Raw genomic sequence first — 22,275 nt, 5'->3', positions numbered from 1 at the left:
CTCATGTCTCAGGGGTAACATCAGAAGTTCCAGACCCATGGGAAGAACCCATACTGCAGTTCTTCCTCACAACAGCGTGATTCCTTTTGAAAATTGGGGAACTGATGGCATGGGAAAAAGCCACTGCTTGGTCATGCATTTATTTGTGCTTTTGGCTTACCTTTCCACCAAAAATAGTGTTCATATCTAAACTGGGCTCTTATCACAGAGCCAGGACTTTGAGACTAACTTTTCAGATCAGGAAGCTGGGTGGTAACTTCAGCATCAAAGTGAAAAAGATGCCAAAAGCAAAGAAAAAAATTGCCCAGATTAATTTATATGCATAGGTGCATATTTAGAAATTGACAATAGAAATAGAAATATATCTATTATAATATTATATTATTAAATATATAGAAATATACTATATATAATATAGTATATGCATTATAGAGAAAGATAAGAGTGCTTCTCAGTCTGCCTTTGTTAGGTGGTGGCTGATGGACAACCTCAAGGCCCCAAATTTCTTTTCTGGTGGTTCTTTGAATCAGCCTCACACTGGGCTGCCCTTCCAACAAAGGGCACCTACAAATGGAGTATTGTCCTTGAACAGGCTTTTAGTCAGTGAGAGACAAACATGACCACTGTAGCAAGAAAGAGCATGGTGCAGTGACTCTGTGCCATAAAGCTGACGTAAGTAGGAAGTGGCTTTTCAAGTAACCTAGGCTATATTCCAAGGAGAATCTGTGGTTACCGTACTCTGCCTCTGTAACTACTGAATATATTCCTCACAGGTAGGTGTTAATATGGACTCTTTGTATTTCAATAAAAGTAAGCAGACATCTGTTTCTTGGAAAATAAATACATGTATTGTTGGGGAGGAGTGACAACAATGGCATGATAGAACTGCACAAAGATGCTGGGAAAACATCCTGTAATGTCAAAATCACAGTTAAAATATCTTAAATGCCAGTAACACCAAAGCATTAATTAGCATTTATGTTTACTGTTTTCATAATGATTTGAATGCTCTAAAGAAAACTGGTTATCTTACAAGATCATAGGGCAATAGGAAGGAGCATTGAGCTTTTACAGATGAATTGTTCCCTAGTCTGTACAGGTGCCAACATTAAAGTGCTATAAATTGCATTAAGAGTACCTGTGTTCTGATCTGTGGAAAGAAGTGGCAGCTGGCAAATCACATTGATTTGCATTGTACTGATCTCATTTTTGTGCCTAAGACCTTTAGTGCTGATCTCTGTTTTGTACATAAGACTTTTAACAGACAGTAGATCTGTCTGGATTCACCTAATTCCTCTCTCAAAAATATTTATTATGCCGTCTCGTCTCCTTTCCATTTTCTCTATACTAAAAACTTTTGCTAGATTCTTGTTCTGTACTTCTTGTTCTGATGTTTGTTGCCACTGAAATACACCCTTGTGTTAATTTGATAGCCACTTGAAATCTAGAGTTCAGCTTTCCAAATTTAGCTCATTTTGAAAAAAAATGAGGAAAGAGAGAGAGATGCCTATATATATATAGAGAGAGAGAGAGATAAAAATACTATATATGTACGTATGTATGGAAACACTCTGCTACAGTTCTTTACCTCCCCTTTTGAATGCTTTTTTGACAGCTGTCTAAATCTATAACTGCATTAACACATGCTAATTTTGCTTTCATCATGCAGTTTCTCTCCCTTCACTCGGCCTCCATGTTAACCTTCTGCAAATTGCCCTTTGTTAACAGTGACGTCAGCCTTTTTCTCCCTGAGAAATCATTACCCCATGTGTGATTTTATTCTGTGTTGAACAAATTTTCTTTTTAATAACAAAGTAGTATAAAAAGCAATGGCAGGATATTATCCTTTTTATATACTAAATGGACCTTGTTCCAGTATGTATGTAACATCTTGTCAACCTGGGAGATACCTTTCCATGAACTAGGCAGATTAGGAATTTTTGAAACTTCAGATTATTAAGTATTGATAAATTGGTTAGAATGATATTATTAGTTTCCTTTCCATCATTTATAATTTGTTCAGGTGATCTGTTACCTTTTAACCTTCAAAATCAATATGCATGCAACAGTTTTTTGGGGAATGTAAATAAATACATTTGGAGGGGGTTCCTTTTTTCAGAACATTATTTTGATCCTCTGTGCAAGCACAATATAGAACACAAAAACATTTGTGGGATCAGGGTTTTTCAAAAGCAGATATACAAACTGCACAAATGCCTCTTTTTTTCTTTTCCAAAAATGGGCAAACACAAAGCATGCAGATAGAAGTTTGGTTCATTTGCTTGAGACATCTCTTTTGTAAAGGTACTTTCTGATTATGACACTTCTGTACTCTGGATTGTGTTTGTTTTGACTGTGTGGCTTGACATCCTGTCTAAATAGTATTCCTTGTTGGCTGCAGATTTGTAAGTACACACTATAGCTTCATACCTCAGATGAGTATAATGTTTTCTGAGGGCCCTGCTTCCTTACCACCTAGGTCAAAAATGAGGAATCCTCCTGCCTGTACAATGAATTTGGCTCACCACGTTGTCCCATCCAGTCTGTGTCGTGGTCTCCATCAAGTACCTGCTGTCCCCCTGAAGCCCTGCTTCTCCTCAGAAGGAAGCAGGGAAACACAGCCTTAAGTTCCTTTGCCTTCACTCATTGTCCCAACTGGGATGACATCAGGAGGGCAAAGCCAGCCTTCCCCTGGTAGAACCACGCTTACAAGCATGTACATATCTTTGCCTGCCACTCACCATCCCAATCAATTGCATCCTAGGGCCAATCTTGTTCCCTACCCCTTTGTACCCATTTCCCTCTTTATCTCACATTCTTTACTAGTGGAAGTCAGAGTGAATGTACTTCCAGCAGCTCCATTTTTTAGAGGCACCACTACTTTATATGTGTTTGAATGTATGTTCTGGTTTCTTAAATTATTCTTCAGTACACTAACAGAATCAAGTCTGTATTGTCAAAATCTGGACACATGCAGCAATAGTATATTGGAGGCTTCGTCAAACAGCATACAAAAAATAAAAGACCAGAGAGAAGAGTCTGAGCTGTTGTCTCCATGAAATGTGATTTGCTATGTACAGAAGACCTTTTGGCAAGCCATATCAAACGACCTGTAAGGTAGAGAACAGTTTCACACTTGCAATTAACATGCTTGTTGTTGTTGTGTGCCTTCAAGTCATTTCCATCTTCTGACAACCCTAAGGTGAGCCTATCACAGGGTTTTCTTGGCAAATTTCTTCAAAGGGGGTTTGCCATTACCATCCTCTGAGACTGAAAGTGTATGACTTGCCCAAGGTCATCCAGTGGGTTTCTATTGCCAAACAGGGATTCGAACCCTCCAGAGTCATAGTCCAATGCTCAAACCACTACACTACACTTTTAATATTTTCAATTTGATGCCTTTATTTGCAGCTGAGTAGTTCAAGGCTCTTGCTAATCCAAAAGCCTTGGAGATGCTTGAAAGATGTTAGTCTACATCAAAGGTTAGAAAACTTACAAATCTCGTCATTGTTGTACTGCACTGCCCATTGGCCCTAGCCACCATAGAGGTTACATGGGTTGCAGTCCATCAGTGTCTGGAGAGATATGGGTTACCCCCCCCCCCCTTCCCTCCACTTTTCATTGAAACAGACATGGAAAAATTGTCAATTAGAGAGTAGTTTCAGTTAAGCCAGGTATGCTGCTACACTTCATCATTTGTACTGCTGATGATTGCAAATTCTACTGTTTGATCAAGAGTGTGGGGTGAGGATGGTGGGGGTGGTATTGAGTGGTAGCTGTTTGAAATCTGATTTGAGTCATGGGTGCTCAGCTCTCAGAATGCCCATCTCCTCATTGGTTTCTTGCTGCAAAAAAACAGCACACACACATGGCAGTGTAAAGGCTGACAAATTTATTATGACATAAATTTTGGTGGCCTAAAGTCCACTTCAGAAAGCCATGGAATGGAAGGGAAGAAGCAAGTTTGATCTCAAAAGATTCCCTCAAAAAATCACCATAGTACAATGTTGTTATGTGAATCTGAGTAAGCTCTTCTGAAAAACACTGGTGAATGAAACAGAAAAGTTAAAAGGCCAGATAAAGCTGCCTACTTTGGCCTGAATCAGAGAGTGACAAATGTTTCCCTGAGGCATGAAAAATAACATCAAAATATCCAGTTAAGAGCTCTAATGCCCCATCCCTTGGGAGCTGGGACTAAATACTGCAAGAATTCCAAGTCAATGTTAGATCAGAAAACATCACTTTTTAAATGCATTTAGGAAAGCGAATGAGAACTCAACAGTGAGTTGGAAACTTCTGTTAATCACATAACTGAGGACAAATTCAAAAGCTGGACAAAGCACAACAGAGGTTAGGAGAGGAGTTGGTGAATATTGAGCATGTAGGATGCAGCTACAGTCTTCACTCAAAAAGCTTTAAAGGAACTGTGTATAAAGAGAAAGAAGACTTTCTTACCAGCTGAGTTGAAGAGACTTGAGAGGTAGAACTGGTGAAGGGGAATAGAGCTGTCTTCACAACCCTCTTCTGCAATGGTTATATTTCTGCATTTTCATGACAGAGAGCGTATTAAAAAAGAGCAGAGACTGTTAAAGTATGATGGCCGTTGTAGTTCAAGATTTCAAGTTCTCTCTTTAGAAACATGTTTGTTCAAAATGATTAACCCTTTAATAGTTCACAATGTAGTAGTTTGACCGCTGAACTATGACTCTGGAGACCAGGGTTCAAATCCTGGCTTGGATATGTAAATCCACTGGGTGATCTTGGGCTGGTCACACTCTCTCAGCTTCAGAGGATGTCAATGGCAAACTCTTCTGAAGAAACTTGCCAAGAAAACTCTATGATAGGGTCTCTATATGTCGGAAACAACTTGAAGGCACACAACAAAATAAGTTCTTATAGCTGAAGGGTAACAGGAAGGCAGCTGAGGTAGGTACAGCCACTAAAGAAATTTGAAGATCTATAGCCCAGGACTATATATATGAAAGAAGGATATCTGGTACTTACTCGACTGAAGCTCTGTTCTAGCAAATATTTAGAAATTCTAAAAGATGAGCAATAAAGAAGGCAAAGTTAAGAGGGAAGCCAGCCTGAAGAAGAATGATGCCTTTCTGGTTTTAAAGAACAGAATGAGAAGGGGAAAGTGCACACACTTGGAGTGGCTTTCCAGCATGAAAGAGATGAAGACAGAATACAATAACAATTCCTGTGATTGTCAGATCTTAAGACAGTGTTGGTTGATCTCCTGTTCAAATAAAATGGAGTTCCCTTGTTTCCATGAGGACAAGTCCAGACAGTGCAAGGCCCAGTCCTTGGTTCTGATGCTAACTGTCCAAACTATGTCCAGACAGTTCAGCACCAAACCTGCTGTATACACTGTCCTAAAACATTTTAATAAAACTCACCTTTTGCTCCAGATCTTGCCAGAATATCTGGGGCAATCCATTGTGTTGCTAGATGGCTATTTTATGTCCAGCTCTTGGCACCTTGAAGCAAGTTACTTGCTCTGAAATCAGAACAGGGCTCCTGGCCATGTGATTGACACTGGACATCTCATTCTGATCTCAATGTGAGCAATTTATATCAGTGAAACACCGGCGTAAATGGTCTTCCTCTCTTTCTCCAAACAACCACCCAGTGTTGCACTGGCGGGCCCAAGGTAACAGGGCGATATCAGAGCAACTCTGGGGCCAGAACACTCTGGGCTGCTCCCAGGTTATACTAGTCTGTGTGGACCCAGCCCTAGAAGAGTAGTACAGTCAGCCCTCTGTATCCACAGATTCTTTATCCACAGATTCAACCGTCCACAGCATGAAAATATTTTTTTTAATTACAAACTCCAATAAACAAACCTTGATTTTGCCATTTTATATAAAGGAAATCCGTTTTACTATGCCATTGTAACGAATGGGACTTGAGCATCCACTGATTTTGTTACCCATGGGGGACCTGGGACCAAACTCCAGTGGACACCAAGGCCCATGGTATCAGTATTTTAGGTAACTAAATGTTTGCAAGGACTTTTGTGACTCTTCTACTGAGAAATCCCATTGGATTCAGTGGGACATGAAGAGGGCCACAATTCACACCCCTCCTTTAGTTTGTAAAGCCTGAAACTGTACATACTATCTGCAACTCCTAGCAGCCCTAGCCAGCATAGCATAGCAAGCAGTGAGATCCAATAGCATCTGATGGGTGGTATGATTCCCACCCCAGACCTTCTTGACAGTCAAATGCTATGCTAGATATTGAGAGATAGTATGGGATTTGATCCCAGGGTTCAAATCCCCGCTTAGCCATGGAAACCTACTGAGTTATCTTGAGTAAACCACACTCTCTTAGCCTAGTAGGAACATAATGTCAGACCACATCTGAATAAATCTTACCAAGAGAACCCAAGGATAGAGTTGCTATAAGTCAAAGCAAAGTTGAAGGCATGTAATGACAACAATAAAAAGCATGCTGGCTGTCAAGGGTCTGAAGGAGAATGAAAACAAGTAGGGATGGTTAACATTCACTGACATAAACGAGATGGAAGAAGAAGGGAGATACATGGAAGGAGCCTGGTTGGATGAGTTTAAAGGTCCATCTGGATCAACATCCTGTTTTTCACAATGACTATCTGGGAGTGAAGGTCTTCTGCCATTTCTGCTTCCAGACACCCAGTGTCATGCTCTGACTTTTGCTGTTATGGTGCTTCTCTCTGCTACCTCACTACCAGCAGTCATCTATGGTGGCCGAAACAGAGGGAGATGAGAAAATTAGCAATGCCGGAAACTTACTTGCTCTCCCCCTTGCTCCCATTTTTCTCCTTATCCCTTCTTCTTTTTGTACCTTTTAAGATCAGGTTTGAATAATTTGTGGCTTTCTAAATGTTGTTTGACTCCAAACTTACTTCAGCCTTAGTCTGTAGTGTCAATATGGGGGATGATGGGAGTTGTGGTCCATCGGCATCTGGAAGACCACAAATTCCCTGTCTCATTATAGACTGTAGACCCTCATTATAGACACTGTTTTGTCCCAAGAGCAATGCTATGGACTTTGGGTCTAGTAAGGTCTCTGGCTCTCGGGATCACAGCCAGAACAAAAGACTTGTCCACAAATTTCTTAAGTTTCAAAAGCTTTACTGGTTATAAACACAAACATGAAACTGATCTCCTTTTTCTTAATAGTCCTTCCTAAAGATACCTTGTTCTCTCTTCTTGGTGGATTCTTTCTTCTTTTGAGGACTACAGTGCTCCCTCGGGTTACGAAATTAATTCGTTCCGCGGCTAATTTCGTAACCCGAAAAACCTTCGTAACCCGAATTGCCATAGGCGCTAATGGGAAAAAAAGCCGCGGCTCCGCCGCGGCTCCATTTAAAACAGCGCCGGCGTTTTTTCGTAACCCGAAAAAACGTTCGTAACCCGAAACAATAAATCCCTATGGGATTTATTCGTATCCCGAAAAATTCGTAAGCTGGGTAATTCGTATCCCGAGGTACCACTGTATCTTTCTTCTTCTGTGGACTTATCTCTTTGTTAAAGGAAAATACTCTCTCCAGGTCTGACTTGGCCGAAATCTTACTACACAGAGAAATTAACTAGAGGGAGACAGCATAAGACCCTGGGATTTCCCACAATCCTTGCCTTTCTTAAAGCTGTAGATCTCTATTTCCCCTTCTAAACTAATTACATAGAAAACCTAATATAATCTTAACTAAATATATGTCTCAAGAGCATCAAAGATGCTCTGGAAGCATGACAGACACTATGTTTTATTATATTTGGCCCTCCACATTTGCAGATTTGATTACTTGCAGTGTTGATTAATATGTTTGCTTTAGGAATCTCTAGTCCTCCAGCACAACTCTGCTAGAAGTTGACTATAGAGTTGTGCTGGAGAACCTAGAAGTTCCTAGAGAAAATACTTCTCTAGGCATTTGTAGGTCCTCCAGCATGATTCTATGATCAACCTCTTGCAGATGATGACCATAGAGTTGCACTGGAGGACCTGGAGATTCAGAGGTGTTATCTTAAGTAGAAAGAATAGTGGTTTTTTATTTGTGGTTTTTCCACATTCACGGTGGTCCTTCACCCCTGACCCCAGCAAATGTGGAGGGACCACTGTACTTGTGTCTAAGTCAGTCTGTAAGCCTTTTAGGATGAGGTGTGGGATAAAAATGCAATAAATAAATACTGCCTTTGAAGGTGGTGGATCCTACAACGATTGGATATCAATAACTGCTAGATATTGATAGACTTAACAACCATGCCTAATTGATTTGTAGAGATGTGTAAGTTAATGACAATCACTTCATCTTGTGATAGTCAATCCCATAGATGAATTAAGCATTTTGTGAAAAAATATTTTATATGTCCTGAATCTCCTGCTGATAAGTCTTATTGATTGAATTTATTGGTTGAACCTTGCATTCTAGTATTTTGAGAGAGGGAGGGAAACCTCTGCATCTGTTTTCTCCAATACAAAGATAATGTTATGAACCTTTCTCATACCCTGCCGCCCACTTGTCCTTTTTCAAATCTGAAGTTCTTGAACAAAGGGAAGCGGCAATATGAAACTGCTAAATTACTGTCCCTCGAGATATTCAAGTGTGTCTCCAGTGTGACCTCACTAGCTTGGGTAAGATGTTTTTGTTAACAACAAGTAAAGCAAGTTTGGTGAATGGCCACTGTTCAATTATAGGCCCGTTACAGATGGGCTAGAAAGTACGCGCAGAGCGCGCACAAAATGGCAGCAGCCGTTCCACATGGCCACCGCCATAAGGACATCACGGCCGCACTGCCTCTATATGGGGCGGCGCGGATGTGACGTCCTCACTCCGCGGCAGGGTGCTTAGTGCGCCCTTAGCGCGGAGCAGGAAGGAGCTCTGTTTCGGAGCTCCTTCCTGGTTTGGTCCGCTGGGTGCAGCCTTCACACGGCTGCGCCCAGCAGACCAAAGGAGAAAGGGGCCAAGCGGCCCCTTTCTCCTTCTCCCTGCTGCCGCAGGGTGTCCTTAGGGCTTGAAGCCCCAGGGACACCCCTTTTCAGGCTGCAGGGAAGGGACCTTTTGCCGCTTCCCCGCAGCCCGAAAAGCGGCGGATCGGGGCTTCAGCGGCTGCCGCTCTGGACGCTGAGGCCCCGATACAGCGGGGAAAGGGGCGGGTGCAGCCCGCCCCAAACAGGCGGTTTGAACCTGCCATTATTTTCACTGTCTCTACTATCTGCATTTCTTAAACTCTGGCTTCACTATCTGAATCCTGATCCACACAAAACCATGCCGCTCATGGTAATACTTTGCACATCTAAGGAACTAGACTGTAGTCCATAAGAGTTTATGCCACACTAAGTGTGTTAGTCACTACTAGTGCTTTTGTTGTTTTTACTTCAAAGTTGTGGTCTTTTGGTACTGCATGTGAACTTCTAAAGATGGAGAAAGGACATGTTAGACATGTTCTTTTTGCATAGTATATTTATTTACACCAATATTACACATACAAATTAAAACATTATAAAACATACCATAACATTGACATCAGTATCAAACATAACATCAACATCAAACATAGCACAACAAAACTAGAAAACAAAACAGAACATATTGCTATAACTGTAAAAACACCAGTAATAAAAACATGCCAGAGGGCAGGGAACCATCTAATCAAAATAATAATTGTAAGCCGCTCTGAGAGCCTTTAAGGCTGAAGGGCGGGGTATAAATACTATAAATAAATAAATAAAAAATAAAATGTTCTGATGTTGGTGTTTACTTGCGTATCTGATAACCATGTGTAAAACATCTGGGCATATGTACTTCAGAAAATTGTAATGGTTGGCATTTTAGCCTCTGGAATTCTGTTGGGATATATAAATTAAGAGAATAAGTTATTATTATTATTATTATTAACCGTTATTTATGAAGCGCTGTAAATTTACACAGCGCTGTACATGCAATCTTTTTAGTTAGACGGTTCCTTATCGACCCATTCTGGTAGCCACATGGATGTTCGCAGATAAACATAGGAAATAGTTCCAGCCATTGAGAATGCAGCTACACTGTAGAAATAATGCAGTTTGGCACCACTTTAATTGCCATGGCTTCACCCTACAGAATTTTAGGATTTGTAGTTTTGTGAAGCACCAGCACATTCTTGCCGAGAAGGCTAAAGATTAAATTTAGAAGGGGAAAGATGAAGAAAGATATGATTTTGTGGCAGAACAACGGTATATTCGGAGAATGGCCACATAGAGTGCATCCACGCTGCAGAAATAATCCAGTTTGACATCACTTTAACTGCCATGGCTCAGTGCTGTGGAATTCTGGGAACTGTGGTTTTCTGAGACATTTAGCCTTCTCTGTCAGAGAGCTCTGGTGCTCACAAACTACAAATCCCAGGAGTCCATAGAATGGAGTCATGACAGTCAAACTGGAATATTTCTGCAGTGCGGATGCAGCCATAGAAGAATGTCTGTGTACCAAAACTTTCTTCAAGATAAAATGTTTGATTGCTAGATAGAGATGAAAAGAAATTAAGAAATAAAACAAGTGTGGTGGAAGAAGGAGCAGTTGGGAGGACTGATAGTATTTCTCGTCCTGCGTTGCACTTTTTGTGAGCTTTTTCCATCCTTGCCCTAGAGCTGATCTGAGTGTGACAAATGTGTTGGGTCACCAAGAGCAATCTCTGTCACCATGACAACAGAGCTCCTGAATGGCTGCTGTTTCCTTCCACAGTGACTTTCTGGTTTGCATGTTTCCTGACTGCGTAAACTGCTTGCCCTCCTTACTGTTCTTGATATCATTTGCCCAACTGGTTTGGCAAAAGACCAGCTGCTGTAGGTCCTTCGCCATATGCAACAAGTCCAATTGAACAATAAATAATGCATACAGTGGGTCCTTGTTATCCACTGGGATTTGGTTCCCCCCAGATAACAAAATCCGTGGGTGCTCAAATCCTATTAACTATAATGGCATAGCAAAATTGTGTCCCTTATATAAAATGGGGAATCAAGGTTTGCTGTTTGGAATTTATACTTTCTTTTTTGAATATTTTCAAGCCATGGATGCTTGAATAAAAAATCCGTTAATAAGGAGGGCCGACTGTATAGTATCCTGAAAGTGCCTGTATGATTCTGCAGGGAAGTGTTAATACTTATCATTTCACAGAAGAGGCACAGTGATTTCCTTGATCTTACCCTGTTGCTTTGCAATAAAGGTGTTTTAGTAAGTGAATCTAGGGTAGAATTTAGCAATAGTTTCTGTCTGATTATCAGTGGTTAAGCTGATCATTCATCTAGTAAGCATCATGGCTCTCTTCATCCAGGAAGCTCTGGGTACCAAGTGTGAAATTAGTTTAAGATGGTTCCAGACCTGATAACCACTGTTTTTTGTGGGTTTTTCAGGCTGTGTGGATTTGTTCTTGACGTTTCACCAGCAGCTATGGCTGGCATCTTCAGAGAATGGTGGCATGGAAGTGAGTGGGGTATATATACTGTGTGACCCTTGGTTGAGAGGAAGCAATTTACATGTTAATCTCTGTGTTGGCCTGTTGTTGAATGGCCAGGCCTCAGGATGACTTCACACTGATAACCATTGTTTCTGAATTCAGATGAAACAGGAAAATATGAATATTTCTAGAGTTAATTGTGGGGTATCACACATTCACACATTGTGGGGGGTTTTAGCGTGACTATGTGAATAATTTCACTCAGTCATTTCAGGTTTGTTATTCACACCATGGAACATGTGCACATCTCTGCAAGTTTGGTTTCTTATTCATGTAAGCATTTGGATAAAGATGGAGTCAATTATGTGAATGTAGTCGAAGCACATCCAAGGCATGCAGAGTTTAATCCCAATTTATCCCAGGTCTATGAGCATCACACAGCCAAGAATCCAAATCTTTTAGAAATCCGACATCGCTTATCCCGGGATAAGTGGGATTTTTTTAGCAGCCTACTGCATTTGAAATGCATGTGAACAACAAAGATTCAACGTAGATTCTACCTAGATTGTTTTCATTGTCTGAATAACCAAATGCCCAGGCACAAGGATAAATCATAATGTCTTATTTATGCAAACTCTAGAGCTACAAACAAAGATTGAATCATAAGGGGACACTGGGAGAAAATAGAAAGACATCCTTGTAATTACTGATCTACTAACTTTTCTCTTTTTTAAATATTTTAAAAATTTGAAACAAAGGAATTTTTAGTTATGAGGTAACATATAAATATCAGATTAATTTAGTACACGAAACTGGTGTATTTATGAAGCATGCAAGGTTTTAGTTTTATTCATATTATTAGAAATGTAAAGTGTTTAAGGAGCTTATTTATTTATTTGATGTCATCTATATACATAGTATAACAAGTTCTTTCCCCCATGGGGTTTAGAAAGTAAAATTGTCACAAGGAAAGAATGGAGGCAAATATTTAAATTTAAACTTAAAACTGGAGACTGTTATGGCAAGCAAAAGAGGTTATATTATTTCATCCTAGAAATTCCTTCCTTTAAAAAAAAATCTATATATTTATAGAAGGAGCATCCAGTAGTTGGAAATGAATGACAGAATGATCAAGCTTAGGTTTGATTTTTAATTTATCATGACATTTTTGCTGGCTAGTCATACTCTTGTGTATGTGCACTTATCTATACATACAAAATCCTTGAGCGTATAAGAATTTGTATAATGGTTAAAAGAATCAGCTTTTAAACAAACAGTTTCAAAGCTAAAACTCTACATGCTTTCCTATGAAGTTTTAACTCGGTCCTGGAAAAGAATGACATGCTTCCTTTCCTATAACTGCATACATTTCCATCTCCACCTCCTTCTCCATTTATACCTTTTCTGCCTCCTGCAAAAATATTGCTAAAAGAGTTTTTAAAATCATGTTGGATCCTGGGTTTCCTAATCCATTTAACTCAATCCCAGCAGATTAAACTGAATGCCATATGGTGGGACGAGGTTGACGTAATCCTAAGGGACACAGGGAGAATCCTCATCTTTACTACCTGGAGCGAAGCAGCATGTATGCTTCTGGAATGGAGCCTTTCATGCCAGCCTGGTTGAGATATACAGGATTAAAACTAGTGCAATCTCTATCAGCTCTAAAAAAAAGTAGAGGCAAAAAAGAATACCACTCACAGTTAATGAATATGAAATTTCTCTTCTGACAAAGATTTGAATGTGTCATTTTTCTCCTCCAACCCTAACTCTTTTGTCACGCTTTTCATCTCCTGGGGGAATTTTGAAAATTGGGAGTAGCCCTGTAAAAGTCTCTCCAGCAGCAATTGCAACGCTCTCTTAAGCAGACCCCATTTGGAGAGTGCAGTTGGCAGACCAGGTCATTTTGTATCATTATGATTATTCAAATTAAGAGCCTGTCAATTCTCAGAATTCACCCTAGGGTATAGCATTCAGAAATGGAAATCAGTTTTCTGAGACAGAATCAGCAACATATAATTTATTAAGGCCAGCCTCCAGATGTAATGTCGTGCCTCCTGTGTACTTCCTGAAAAAAGAAGCAATAAAGGAAAAGAAGGCAAAGTCAATTTAATCATATAAGTCTGTTCTTGCATACCGTTGCATCTTTTCTCTGCATGGTAAGCCCTGTTCACCTTGTTGGAGGTTATCCACGCTTACTTGTGTTTATACACTTCCATCATTTCTATAAAGTGTATAGTCAATAGGCTCAGCAGAGTCCATAGCAAGACTCTTTCAATTCCATAAGCGCTAATTGCAGGAAAGTCTTTGGGATAGGCTGACTGTACATACCATTTTAAATGGGACAGAACCATTTTTTTTCATAGTTTCAGACCATTCTGTCATTTTAATATAAATGTCAGTTTTGTCCTGTTTTCATGAAAAATGCCCTGCTATGTTGTGAAAATGGTTTGAAGATCCCTGTTAGAAACTGTGGTTGTTAAAAAAAAAAAGGGTCATGGAGTGTTAGTTTTATGATAAGGTTGAAAGTCCAAAATTTGCTGCGCAAGATTACTTCATTGGATAAATATTCATGAAATACAGTCCCCCCCCTCCATGTCTCTGTAAATTTTTGTGTGAGTTCTGTCACGGAAGAATAATTGTTGGCTCCATGTGTTCATGTAATTAAAGCCCTTGTTATTGTCTTTTTTATTTCATGAATATGGAATATTCCATAACCCCATCCCATTTTTGCCATCCCAGTGTCCCATTTTTGTCTCCAGGAATTATGGTGAGGCTACTTTTAATTCTCATTTAATTCTGTTCTGATGCCTGAGGCTTGCAAGTATAGGGAATGGGGAGGATGAAATTGGGGGAGAAGGGTGTTGTGCCCTTCTGTTCCTCTCCTTCTACTATAGCAACCACTTCTGAACAATTGCTATCCAGGAGCCCTGCTCATTAAAGTCCAGGCAAACCAAAAGGAAAGGCAAGGATTCAATTAGCACCTCTGTGACAGGATTGCCCCCTTCTGCTTCTCACCAGGATGAAGCAATTAGGGCAATTTATCCAGCAGCAAGTGCTGCCCCAAAGAGGTCTGCTGCTTAAATGGGCAGGTGCAGTTAAACGTCTTGACACACACAGGAGTGTGCAACAGTTTATCCCTTGAGCCCCAATCACCAACACTCTTCCAGTCTTCTCACATGTTCACAGACAAAAAGGTGATCTGACAGCCAGGGACAAAGGCAGCTGTGAAGACTCCAGTAGCAAGAGATGGGCTTCTTCTCTTAGGCTGAGCGAAACTCAAGAAGAAATGGGCAAGAAATGCACAGGATTAGTCAGTTCTTGGACATAACTGTAGATCCACCATTCTCCAATACTTTGTAAGCTATAAAACGTGCCCCTACTAAACTCTGGACATAGTTTCTACCAGCTGTAGGACCAGATGAATTTATTCAACATCTACAAGCATCAGCTGGGAAAGGCTGTGAGAGACTATCATCATCAACCGTCTGAAAGGATAAAAACTCAGGAGTTTATCACATAGGAGGCAAAGCACCCAAATCCCATGAATATCCTGCATGAGCGGGATTGTTTTCAGACACATAGCGGCACTTTGGTATTGACCTGACATTAACCTGTGCAAAAGGTTGCAAAATTGTGCCACTTTTTAACTTTGGGATTTTCTTGGGTTGTATTTGTAGTTGCTGTGTGCCTTCAAGTTGTTTCTGACATATGGCGCCTAAGGTGAACTTTTCTTGGCAAGATTTGTTCAAAGGAGGTTTGTCATTGCCTTCCCCTGAGGCTGAGAGAATGTGACTTACCCAGGGTCACCCAGTGGGTTTCATCTCCAAGCTGGTAATCAAACCCTGGTCTCCAGAGTCATAAACCAACACTCAAACTACTATGCTATGCCTGTCTGTTGGGTTGTACTTGCACAAGCTTATATTGCATTAACAGTTGTTGATTTACCATTTGTGTCTTGCCTTTCCATTATAACCACAATCTTAAAACTATTAAATAAAAACACTGTAAAACATAAAAAGTAATATGTATCACAGCTAGAGAGAATCACAGCAGATAGCTTTTCCTAAAAAAAAAAAAGCTCAGTTCAGTAGCACTTAGCCTGGTAAGTTAAATGCTTGTCAGAAAAAAAATTATATATCTTTTTCATGTGGCAGAAGATTGGGAGGCTGCAATAGCCTAAGTGGGTGTAACCACAGAGAAAGCCCTCTCTGCATCCCAACCACTCATGTTTTATCCACTGACAGGATGTGCAAATTATCTTCCTCACATTAGATGAGCAAAAACTAAAGCAGGTTTAAAAAAGGTCCTGATGGATATTGAGAAAAGACAAAATGTTCATCTGGTTTTACAACTGCAGTAGCTTCCTTATTGATTCAAAGCTGCTGGTGCCTTTAAAGTCCTTCTTGTACTTTCAACATCGCTTCTCCATAAACCCCTGAGCAGATCTTGAGAAGTTACTTTTTGAACTGCAGAATTTTCTAGCCCACAGGGCCATTGGCTATGATGGCTGAGAGATTCTGGATTTTTTCCCTCTGGGAGTTGTAATCCAAAAAGTAACTTTGCCAAATTCTGCCCCTTAAATACTGGCACTTGGCAGGATAATATTTTGAACCTTGGTTTCAGAGGATAAGTTGTAAAGGGGTTATTTTGCACTGGATTCTCTTTATTGATAAGGGATAGACATCTTGTGACCTTCTGTGGTGGTTGCAAAACATATTGGAAGACCTGCTGGTTCTGCTGCTATTATTATTATGGGATTTATATACTGCTCTTAGGCTTTCAGAGTGCAAACAATTTAAAAAAATACAATTAGCAGTTTAGTGGCACCTTTGCTTGTTTCCAATTCCCACTAAGATGGATAATTAGAACAACTTGCCCTAGAGTGCAAGTGCTGAATAAATCATAAATAACTGTGAATTAGCTGAACAAATAAAGATGTCAGAACAATACAGTTTTTCCTCCCTTTCAAAGAAATCCAAATTGGAGGAAGATTATCCCAGGTGTGGGCAGCGTGCACAGTCCAGAGAGAGAAAGAGAGAGAGAGAATTTCACTGAAAAAGGGCAGAATCTTTATTAGTAAGATGTTTCTAAGCATAGTGGTCCTTCTTTAAAACAAGGTATAATGTGTGTGCCCCCCTGGTTGCCTTCTTTACCCCACCAAATGGTTTTTTACACAACTGGACATGGGCTTGTGACTGCTTTGGTGTTTGCAGATGGGGATAGCATGGCCCATAGCAGGTTCAGGGAAAAAGAATTGCTCTCAAGTCCAAAGCTCACTCCTCCCTGCTCCAATGACAGTCAGTGATCAAAATACTTGCCCTGTCCCCTGCCTAATTCAGGTCAGTGAAGAAATCTCCAGTAACAACGATGGCCCAGTAACAGGGATGCTGAAGTATCAAGGATGCTAGATTCCAGCTTTTTAGATTCCATACTGAGAAACAGAACCCTTTGCTGATTCCCTCTTCTCTTTCTACCCTGTAAATCATCAGCCAAGTGTGGCTGTTGAGATCAAATGCTACTGTGAGGCTCCTTGCCATTGCTGAGCTATTTTAATTGCTGCTCCTGTTTTATTAATGTGTTCCTGTTTGCAGGGTTTCTTTTTCAATTTGGTGTGTGGTTTGTGGCTTCATTAGTTGCCTCCAGCTTTGGAAAGGTGGGTTTAAAAAGTTTTGAATGGATCAATTCACCCAGCCAACTTTACACACACGTGCTGTATTCCAAAATGTTTGGAGAAAAGGCCCTCAATGCATGGTTGTTTCTTTTCCTTTTCCAGATTTGCACTTAGCAGCCGAACTGGGAAAGACATTGCTAGAACGCAACAAAGAACTGGAGGATTCTCTGCAGCAAATGTATGCAACCAATGAAGAGCAAGTGCAAGAGATAGAGGTACTTAATGACAAGCCCTGGTGAAGCACATGCCTGAGTGTAACCCAAATCACCCTCTTTTTTGCTCCTAAGGAACACTGAGCATGGTTGTGAAAATACATTCACTTGTTTTACACAATATTTTCAGTGCTGTGGTATAGTCAGAAGGAGCTGCAGTCACAGAGCTGTATTATTAGGGGGAGGGGGAACAAGTCCATATGGAAGGGGGCTGAAACAGAGGTGGATTAATGCTTGCAAGCACACAGCAGTTTATGAAACAGTGTTGTACCCAACAGGGAAATCCTCCCACCCCATATGTTTTCATTTGAGCAGCTGCTTTAAAAAGGGTCACTTTGAGCTACATTGAACCCCAGATTATTTTCTAACGAAGCTGTGGAAATGGGGGGGGGGATGTTGCCTCAACACACTGGATCTACTATTTTTCCTCACCACTACCAACAGTTTTTTTTAAATCTAGGATTTTAAAAAATATAGAATGTTAAAAAATAATAATAGCATGCTTTGTTTTTAAAATTGTAAATTTGGCAAAGAGGATGGGAATTGCAATGAGAAAAGGGAAGTGTTTAAATCCCCAATTTTTTAAAAGTTCTATAAAAAAATTTAAGGTAAAAGCTAGAATACTTTATTCTGAGAAGATTTTTTCTCTATCAGAAATGTTTATTTAAAAAAAACCCACAAATGAAGGAAATAAAACTTCCTCCTCATTCAAGAGTCTGTTGCTAGGCTTTCAAATCTGAAATGTCAACTACAGAACAAAATTCCTGATTTCAGGTCACAGTGTTTTTCCTAGAGTCTACAATCAGTAGTCATGCTGTATATTGAGATTCTTGGAAATATGATGATGATGGCAGGAGAGGTTGGTAGAGAACATGTTAATTCTAATGTAAGGTTGGGTAGCTGTAGTACATACAGGGGTCAGTTTTCACCTCCATACCAGGCCATGCCACACCAGGCCATAAAAGCAGCCAAGGCGCTTTACAGACTGCCCAAAAGGGCGGTCTGAAGGTGCCGGTGTTTGCTGCGCAAAGGAGCCGCAGCGGAAAAACTGTGAGGCTCCTCCGCACCGCAAAAAGCGGCTTCTTTTTGCGGCGCCATTATGACACCACAGAGTGCCATTGGTGCACTTGCGGCATTATAATGGCGCCGAAACGTACAGATGCTAAGCGTCCGCTATTTCAAAATGGCAGCACCCATGTAGAATGGTTAGGGGCATCCGGAAAGGATACCCCTTCCTAACCCTAGTACGTGCCAAGCACATACTTTTTGGCGGTGTGGAACCCGCCCAAGATTTGCAAACAGAAATCACTTCTAGTTATGATCTTCAACTTCCACAACAGTTTTGTGGTAGTTTGGGGGGGGGAGTCTTTGATGGGGATTGTGAGTATTAATACATCATTCCAAGAGCCAGGACCACTAGTGGATGCTCAAATCTATAGATGGCAAGCCCACAGTTGTGTCAGGCTAACTGTATTTTAACAATATTTCCCTAAATAATCAGGGACACATACTTAGCTGATCAGAAGCTTAGGACTGATTCATCTCTTCCCTTTTTTAACTAAATATGATAGAAAAATGACCCTTATGAATAATCTTTTCATAGCATTGTATTCCTAATGTTTGATGGGATTCTTATCCTTTCCTCTCTTTTTTTCAGTATTTGACAAAACAGCTGGAAATGTTACGGCATATGAATGAACAGCATGCTAAAGTCTACGAGCAGTTGGATATGACAGCCCGGGACCTTGAACTGACTAATCAGAAGCTCGTGTTAGAGAGTAAAGCATCTCAGCAGAAGATACAATGGTAATGCTTCACATAGCTCTGATTTCTAAAGTGAGATAACATGCTGTCACCTCAGAATGCAATTCTGTATAGATAACTGTGGAAAGGAAAACTGTGTGACTGTAGCCTGAAGTCATCAATTAGGGTGCAATCATAAATCTGCATTTTTAAAAATTCCACCCCAAGCAAGAAGCTAAAGATTATTAGACTGTATCTTCACATTCTTGACAGGATAATAGCAGACCTGTATTTTGAACACAAGTCTGCCTTGGTTGTTTGGAAAGAAGGATGGCAGAGGTTGCATCTCTGGCAGATTCCCAAGAATGGAGGGCGGGTTGTCATTCAAAGCTGAGTCAGAGTTATTTGGCTTTAAAGAATAACTGAGACAGTGATTCTGTATCTATAATGTCCACTATGTATGACATGCAGAGTATGAGGGGAATGCAAGATCTGACCTCAAACAGGGAAATCATTTTTCTTCCTCTCTTGGAAGAATAATTTTAAATTTAAGTTCTGTCAGCTAGCTGCCCAACTAGGTTAAATGGGTACAGAAAAACAAATAAACATTTGAGTGAGAGATTGGTCCATCCTGCTCTTTGCACTAGAATCTTTAAGATTTCAGTGGTCCCCAGACTTTTTTGAGTTACCGTCCCTTTTCCTCTTGGGCAACAGCCCTAATGCCCCCCAACACCTATCCAGGATAGAAAAGACAGGGGGACTGCCACCTTACCACCGCTGACCCCGCTTTGTGCATCTACCTCAGCCATGCCCAGCTTGCCTTGCCACTGCCTCCACCTCTCATGTGTGAATGCGGCAGCAGCAGTGGTCCAGTCCTGTTCCTCCCTCTTGCTTGGGTTGGCTTTGCAGCAAAAGGAGGGCCGGTTAACCTGCCTCTCAGTTGCTGTTCCCAAAGGAAGCAGCAACCGAGCAAATCTGGCACAGGCAAGAAGCTTCTCAACCACTGCTCCCAAGGTGACCAGATGCAAAGAGAGAAGCTTCTTGTTGGTCATGAAGGACTCTTGGTCATTCTTTTTCAAGGTGGAGAGGGGCACAGACAGCGTCCTACTTTTCTTCCTGGCGAGGAAGGACTCTCAAACTTTCTTTGCTGGGGCAGAGAGGGCACAGCCAGCTTCCCACTTTTCTTCCCAATGAGGAAGGACTCTGAGACTTTCTTTGCTGGAGCAGAGAGGGGCACAACCAGCTTTCCACTTTTCTACCCAGTGAGTAAGGAAGGACTCTCAATCTTTCTTCGTTGGGGTGGAGAGGGCCCCACTTCCTCAGAGACATGCCATCCCCACCATCCCCATACACACAAATATTGTTTCTTCTGCTACAATATTTCTTTTCTCGACCTGTCCAATTAAATAAATCAGGAGCAGGAGCACAGCTCCCATCTTCCAGACAGGTCCTGGTAAAGTGTGGGTTTATGCCAGGATTATGCTTTTTACTCCCGTTATTTTCCCCCCATCTGAAAATCTCCAAAGCTTAAGTAAGGTCCCAAGTTGGAAAGCTCCTTTTGCTGCCGCTTCTTTCCCACTGGCACATACTCTCTCCTCACTCCACTCAGTCAGTCTGTCCCAAAATGGTGATGCCCTGCATTCAAGCCTAGCAAATGTTTCCCAACTATCACCAAACCACAAAGGTGATGCCCTTCATTCAAGCCTAGCAAATATTTCCCAACTATCAGCGCCACAACTAGCAAAAGACATAGCTAAAGGCATAAGCTTCCACAGGCAAGCAAAAAGCAGGAGACAGAACCACATGAAATGATCAGCAAGACTGAGCAGTGGTTTTAAGGGACCCTGAAAAGAAGAGGTTCATGCAACCCACATCCGCACCATGGTCCTAAAGGCTACTGGTTCCCCTTGTATTTCTTACATGCCAGTATTTTGGCTGAAGACCCCCTTGCCTTCTGCTTTTCCCTCACCACCCCCTGGATCTGTCCACCACCACCACCACCCCTGTGGGAAGTACTGCCCACTTTGGAATCACTGCATCTTCTTCTGTAGAGATACAGTATTTCAATATATGTTGCTTCATACTTCATCCTAGAGAAAAGCATGAACATGCTCCCACCAATAACATATTTCCAGGATTAAATTAACCAGGATGGTAAAAGCAAGATTTTCAGCAGGTCTGAATGATCACTCAGTGCTGATGTGCTTGCCTCTACTTGAATGGGAGTTAAGAAAAGAGTGCAGTTTATAGACCAAAAATGTGACGACATCTGAATACAATTCAGTTTAATGGTATATGCAGGTGCTCTCCAGGCCAGGAAGTTCCTGATAATTCCACCTTGGAAGAGGCAGGCCAAATTCCCAATACAGTTTGGAAAAGTTAATTTTTTGAAGTACACTCCCTTGGAGTGTAGTAGAGTCTCCTTCCCTGGAGGTCTTTAAACAGAGGCTGGATAGCCATCTGTCATAAATGCTTTGATTGAGAGTTCCTGCATGGCAGGGGGTTGGACTGGATAGCCCTTGTAGTCTCCTCCAACTCTATAATTATGTGATTCTATGAAATTTCCCAGTCAGCATAAGCTATGGTCATATTAGGCCAGGGATTCCAAAATTGTAGTGTTCCCCCTCCCTGCAAAAAACCAAACCAAAACAAAAAAACTATTCCAAGTTGATGGATAATGCCATATTTTGTCTGCCGTAACAGTTAACCTGTTTGTTCTGGTATGCTGTCAAGTCATTTCTGACTTATGGTAACCTTAAGGCAAACCTATGGTGTGGGTTTCTTAGCAGAATTTGTCCAGAGTTGTCTTCTTCTGAGGCTGAGATAGTGTGACATGTCCAAGGTCACCCAGTAGACTTCCTTGGCCAAGCAGGGATTCGAAGCCTGGTCTCCCAGTGTCCTAGTCCAACACTAAACCACTATACCACACTGACTAAGGAATGTCGATCATTCTTTCTTTCTTATTTTCTTCCTTTCTTTCCCTCCCTCTCCTCTGGATGTACAGCCTGACAGAAACCATTGAGGGACTTCAGAACCAAGTAGATGAGCTACAGAAGCAGGTGGAAGAATTGCAGAGCCTTGATCAGCTGCGTGTCCGAAGAGAGAAGAGAGAGAGGCGCCGAACCATCCATACTTTCCCTTGTCTCAAGGAGTTGTGCTCAAGTCCCAGGTAGTCTACAACAGGGGGAGCAGGGAATGCAGAATTACTAGAGTAATTCCTTTGTGT

At 41.1% G+C, this 22,275-nt stretch overlaps 1 protein-coding gene across 1 annotated transcript in view; it reads left to right on the top strand.

The window, feature by feature from the left end:
• Positions 1 to 22,275, top strand: part of CDR2L (cerebellar degeneration related protein 2 like) — a 40,838-nt gene that overhangs the window by 11,753 nt on the left and 6,810 nt on the right. Inside the window, exons 2-4 of the mRNA XM_042449945.1 lie at positions 17,197 to 17,309; positions 18,964 to 19,112; positions 22,054 to 22,218. Of these exons, the coding sequence (XP_042305879.1) occupies positions 17,197 to 17,309; positions 18,964 to 19,112; positions 22,054 to 22,218 (427 nt within the window). The remainder of the gene's footprint in view (positions 1 to 17,196; positions 17,310 to 18,963; positions 19,113 to 22,053; positions 22,219 to 22,275) is intronic.

Source organism: Sceloporus undulatus, chromosome 2 (assembly GCF_019175285.1).
Source record: "Sceloporus undulatus isolate JIND9_A2432 ecotype Alabama chromosome 2, SceUnd_v1.1, whole genome shotgun sequence".
Classification (NCBI taxonomy): domain Eukaryota; kingdom Metazoa; phylum Chordata; class Lepidosauria; order Squamata; family Phrynosomatidae; genus Sceloporus; species Sceloporus undulatus.
This window is presented reverse-complemented; position numbering and strand designations above follow the sequence as displayed.